This window comes from Netta rufina (genome assembly GCF_964035555.1).
Source record: "Netta rufina genome assembly, chromosome: 4".
Lineage (NCBI taxonomy): Eukaryota > Metazoa > Chordata > Aves > Anseriformes > Anatidae > Netta > Netta rufina.
Genome location: NC_140127.1, coordinates 68,899,262 through 68,905,261, shown reverse-complemented (window position 1 = coordinate 68,905,261; position 6,000 = coordinate 68,899,262). Strand labels below are relative to the sequence as shown.

The 6,000-nt window shown below is 35.8% G+C and overlaps 1 protein-coding gene across 1 annotated transcript in view; it reads right to left on the bottom strand.

Annotated features, from left to right (window-relative positions):
- Positions 1 to 622: 622 nt before the first annotated feature.
- The window catches only part of LETM1 (leucine zipper and EF-hand containing transmembrane protein 1), a 30,238-nt gene continuing 24,860 nt past the window's right edge, over positions 623 to 6,000 (bottom strand). The window contains exon 14 of the mRNA XM_084286663.1: positions 623 to 4,522. Within this exon, the coding sequence (XP_084142789.1) occupies positions 4,373 to 4,522 (150 nt within the window). The 3' untranslated portion in view covers positions 623 to 4,372. The remainder of the gene's footprint in view (positions 4,523 to 6,000) is intronic.

Below are 6,000 nucleotides of genomic sequence, written 5' to 3'. Positions count from 1 at the left end.
TCAGCCATCTGTTGGGAGTACTTTGACACCAGAAAGTGGATCCACATGTTTGCGTGTTCCCAAATCCTATCTGCAAGAAGCCAGGGGGCTGGCTGCAACGCAGGCCCCTGCAACGGGACCTCTGCATCTTCTGGGCCTGGCTCATCCCTGCTCTGCACTTCTTAGTCCTGAGCACAGCTGAGCCAAGATGAGCACTGACACTTCCGAGAGCAATTCCAATACAAATTATGCTCGAGATGGCTCAATTATTTCCAAGGGACCACACGTGCACTGAACACCTTGCTGACTTGGGCTCCGCTTCCCACCCAGGCTGCCAAAGCTCCAGGGAGAGAGGTAACAATAAATCACAAACAGCTTTCTAATGAAAAAGCATTTTGTGGGATGTGCTCAAGGCTTAGAAGCCTGCTGTACACTGAAGTGAGCTCTGTAAAGAACATTAAGCCAACGGAGGAATACATATGTATATATAAATATAGGCACACACCACCTGTTGTGTGTCCTCTTCCACCCCAAGCATCTTAGTTTCAAAGCTTATCATCAGGAATCTCATCTGAACAGCAATCGATTAACACTAAACAAAGAAAAACACAAGAAAATAAAGTAATGGACAGATCAGGTTTCAAAATGATACATTTATTAAAACTAAAAGGACACAAGCTCCAATTAACTTAAAAAAAATTGTATTGCATTATGGCAAACACAGGACCAGTATGCTCAGAGCATAGACAAGAATTTTTAACTTAAATTTATAACATAGACTGAAATTCTTAAACTCAAAACTTTGAATACATACCAAGAACAGAATGTGGGATTTTTCTTTTTAATTAAATATACCCAATAATTTCATATAAACAATTTAAAAGGATTTAAATACATGCTGAAGTAGCTGAAGATTAAATGATTAGCAGGATATGTAGATACAAAGTTCAAGAGTTATTTCAGAGTTGTATAAAAGATGCAACTTTTTCCCCCAGACAAAGCCTATAGTGCAATGAACTCTCTTGTCAAGCGAATTCTCTGCCTGCATGCATTCCTGCTGACAAACCACCTATTAGTTAGCTTTTTGTTACTTAACTTGCAGGCAGGTTTACTCATACATCATGCAATCAGCGATGAAAATCTCAGTAAAAACCATCTTTTGAGATAACAAGTTGGAAACAAATTTGTCAATAAAATAGGTCCTATAACTGTTTTGAAGGGGAAGAAGAAAGGACATCCTACTTTTTTTTTTTTCTTTTAAACACTCACCTCAATAATTTATTATTTTAGATGGATCTGAAACAACCCCAACAACGGCTTTACTGATTGATTACCCAACTCTGAGCGTAGAGGCTTTGCCTGTGTAAGTCACAAGGTCACCCAAATCCCACACGTCCTTTTAATTATTTAAACAAATATTTACATCTCCTGATTTAATATTCACTCAGGAATAAGTTCTGACCAGTTACTGTACACCTGGAAGTCATCCTTTCTCTGAAAGTACTGTGGCTTCTGGTTTTGGTCAACATGAGAGACAACAAAGCACGTTATCTGGAGCTAGTCCACAAGCCACCGATCTGCTCGTGTTGCCTGGTTCACCTGTAGAGCTGTTCATGAAGGTTTGAAACTGAGTAAACGTCAATCACTGAGGGCTTCCCAATCTTTCTGAGCTTGCAGAACATGTTAAAGTCCAGTTGTCACGGGCTTCCCTACTTTTGACATCAGAATAAAGAGATTTCCCACAGAAATGCCTCGCTACTGATGTGTATGTCACTTAAACTCTTAAGGTAACAGGGGAAAAACTGACATTTGTGACTGAAAGCCATACATTTAAGTGTTTTTTTTTTTTTCTATGTAAACCATTAAAATTTCATCATATACAATGATGAAATTTCAAACCAGTCGAAAAGCTGAAAGTCTTCAGTAACCATACCAAAATTATTTCAATTGGAACATTCTTTATAGGAAAAGAATCGGCTACTTTTGGCTCCCTTCTTACTTAATCCATAGACAATTTATGTGAAAAGTAAACACAATCCAAGAACAGCAGCAATGTGTCTTAAACTCCTGAACACTACAGTCAGATAACGTACTGTCAGGAGAATTAATGATGTATGAAACTTCAATCTGTAACACTTTGAAAACAGCTTTTTCTGCTAGCTCCCTGTTTTCAACTTGTATGCATTTGAGTCCTCCTCATGCTGAGGCTTTTGCTGTCGTGTGAAAGCTAGCAGACCTTTTTAGCTCAAATAACAAATAACTTCACTGCATCTCAGGAATGTTAAGTAAGTCTGTTATATGCTGTTCTCAAACTGAAGATAAGCAAATACAGAATTTGGAGTACATAAAAGCCCATTCATTTTAATAGTTATTTATACAATGTAAAATTAGTTTTAAAATTTTACTTTTTTTGTCAAGTTACTCTCACTTTTTCACCTAAGACAAGTTTGGGCCTAAAAAAGCATCCAGTGAAGTCCTATCCTCAAAATCTACAAACTAACTTTCATGCTGTAATCTCCAAGTAAGTCTTAATTTACAGGAGAATAACCCCCCTCATTTATGGGTACATTAATTGCAAAGTTCATACTGATTTGAAATTTCAGCTTTGTTACAATAATTTTACACTTAAGATATAATTACAGCAATTCTCAGGAGGAACAGTCATATTACCTACCGTAAAAGCAGCTTTCTTCTCAAACTGTACAGAATATTAACTCAATATTTAAACACTGACCCTTTTTCTAGAATTATTTGTATTGTACATCCTACTGTACACTTTGCTTTGGAAACAACTAAATACAATGGTCCATTATGCAAGCCATGAGACTGTCCAAACTTTTTTTGTTCCACTAACTTGAAATGAATTTTTACAAATAATTTAGCCAATCTAGATAAATACTGAACATAGAATTATGCTGAAATACATCTGGGAGTCAACATTTTCTATAAAAATATGCTACTACTACTAAAAGCACTAATACTACTAACTGCCCACCTCAATATTGCTGTGTACAGAGACATACGATGTGCTCTCTATAATGTACACAAAATCAAGAGATCCTATGATACTGGGTGAAAAAAAAAGAGAAAAAAAAATAACCCTGCTGGTTCAAGTCATACTTGTTGTATTTCATCATAGATTTTAAGAAACAAGGGAAATTCCAGGTTACCAGGAAATATGAACCTCCTACAGTTGGCATTTTGTTTTTGAAACTTAAAAATTTACTACTCTGGACAGACATTAAAAAGTAAACCTTGACTTACTGTCAGTATTTAATAACACAAAGACAGCAATCAATTAATTAGGAAGCCGATGTAATCAAAACACTGCCAATATCAGACGTCACTTGCTGACTGCACAGTAAGCAAGGCCATGAGATGAAAGTATTTAAGTACTTTGAATGTACCTGGTTAATGATTTTATACCTGAGATGACAATCGAGAGGTAACAGAACTAGTTATGGTAAGTAATTGCCAGATGAATAACAACCAACACACCTTCATAATTGCTTTTTTAAAAAATATTTGCAGAAAGATCACAACTGACATTTTTCCCTTAATTTCATTTTGCTGTTTAGACAACCACTTTATCTCATTTTACTCTGTGACAGATTGTGTTCTGAAACTGTTTGAAAGGCTCCTGTGATTCTAATGCTTTCTTTAGTAATTCATGGAAGTTTGAGTAGAAGTGACGATATCTACTCCCTAGTCTTAAGAAATTTAAGGCACCCATAAGAAGCAAACTTCATGGGAAGTTTCAATTCTAGGGAAAAATAAGTCTGATTTTCCCTTCAACAGGAAAAAAAAATCATGAATTCATACAAGTGATTAGAATGTCACATTCTCTGTCAGTGAGGCAACAACTTAGTGATATTTAGTTCATGTAAGGCTCAACCTAATGAGCTACTATTGAAGCCACAGAATCTTCACCAACAGGTTACCAAAAAACGTGGTATTGTGACTGAAGGGAAAGCTTGTATTAAATTCTGAAAGAGCCAGAAGGTAGAAGCAAAGCAAGGTTGGGCCCCATGTAACGATGAAAAGGAAATAAATGAAAAACATCTTTCCATGATCAATACACTTAATTTATACAGCAGACTTGCAAGTTTAATGGATCACTGTACCACAACAATGAGTGCAAATACATGATTTTGTGGGCAGGAACACTGCTGAAGAAGCATATTTTGTTTTCATCTGTATGGAATGACAGTAAATCATTTCTCTGATGAACGGAAATTTCATTCCATATGTCAGAAAACATATCTACAATTTATTACTAGAATCAGCTTAAAACACTTTCCATAATCACAAAAGCTCAAGTAATATGTAGCCATTAGACACAAAGATATACACAGTTTTGGTTACAATTGGGCTTTGCTTCAGATTCTGAAGCTTAATTCTTTATTTCTGCAGCTTCTTTATCGTGCTTTTCCTTTGCTTTCTCTTTTTCTTCCAGTTTTTCTTCCTTTTGAAGCAGTGCCATAATCTCAGCAACCTGGCTGGTGCCAATATCAATATCTTCTTTGTCAATCAATTCTACTACCTACATGAACATCGAATGAAATTTAAAACAGTATTTTTTACATTTTTTAGACATTTTTATATCTTAATTTTTGTTAAGAAAAAAGCAGCCACTTCTCTTATATTCAAGAATGGTGTTTTGTTTTGTTTTGTTTTTTCTAACATGAAATAAATATAAGCTACAATCAGTGCCTAAGACATATCTGCAAATTTTAAAGCAAGTGATCTAAAACTTTTGATCTCGACACATGATAGTTTAGAACTTTTGTTAAGACAAACCCACTTACTATATGTTTCAACAGAAAGCTCAGATTCAGTATCTAATACTTCTGAAATAGTATTTAGATAGTATCTGCATTATAGGCTTCATTTTGTTGAGGAGACTTGTACTAAATAGAAAGGCATAAATTTACAAAAAACAACAAAGCAGGGGGAGGGTAGGTCTTTTGGAGAGCAAAATTTAAAAAAAAATCGTTTAGCATGCACTTCCAAATTCCTTTATACAGCTTTTTGTACAAATATGTTCTTGACACAGCTCCCCAAGTTCTTAAAATTGTCCAGCATTATATGCAGAATTCAGGAAGTTCATTTTCCCTGTGTGCTAAATGTTACTCAATGCAACAGCTGTTCAGAGTATCAGTGAAGAGAAAAAATGTATTTCAAAAAGCTGATACTGTATTTTTTAGCTGGCCATAGTGTTCTATCTTTAAAGAGGATTTCTGTACAGTACAGGACATCTAAGTTTACCAAGCAGAAAAGAAACAGGAAAATGAAGGATTCGAAATACAGGGGGAACCTGAGAAAGTTCTGCAAAACAAGAAAACAGGACAAAGTGGGTAATAAAGGGTTGTCTAAAAGCACAGTATCGTATACAGAACACAATACCCACTGAGTGGAAAAATGCCTCTGAAAAAGCACTGAGACATTACATTAAAAGGAGCAGAAAGGAAGCAGAAAGAGACAGAAAGGTCAAGTTATCAGAGGCCACTATTGCTACTGCCAGATAGACCCTGTCAGCTTTAAGAGCTGAGCTCACTGACAAAGTTAGTCATTTACAGTGGACCTGTAGTACAACTGATGGTCTGAAGTCTTACAAGCACAGAAGATATAGGTCACAATGAAATTAAGTACACAAGTAGGCAGAAGATGTCAAGACTGAAGAAATACTGGTACTCCTGAAGCAGATCCAAAGGTCCTTTTTCATTCTCCCTCCCACTCATAGGTAGCATAACAGAATTACCAGATTTTACAGAACTTTACATACGCAAGACAAACCTACCTCTAATGCAGGTAACAGACACAGGGTAAGAATCATTCCCCCTCCAGCCCTCCAGAAACAACAGCTATATAGGTCCTGGAGATGCTACTATTTATTTTAAAATCTACTCACAATACATTCCCAGAAAACTCATTGGCATCAAGTAAGGATTCTTGAAAAAAGCATCAATATGAATTTAAGTCAAAACTGGCATAATATTTGAAGAATGGCTAGCCTTATTT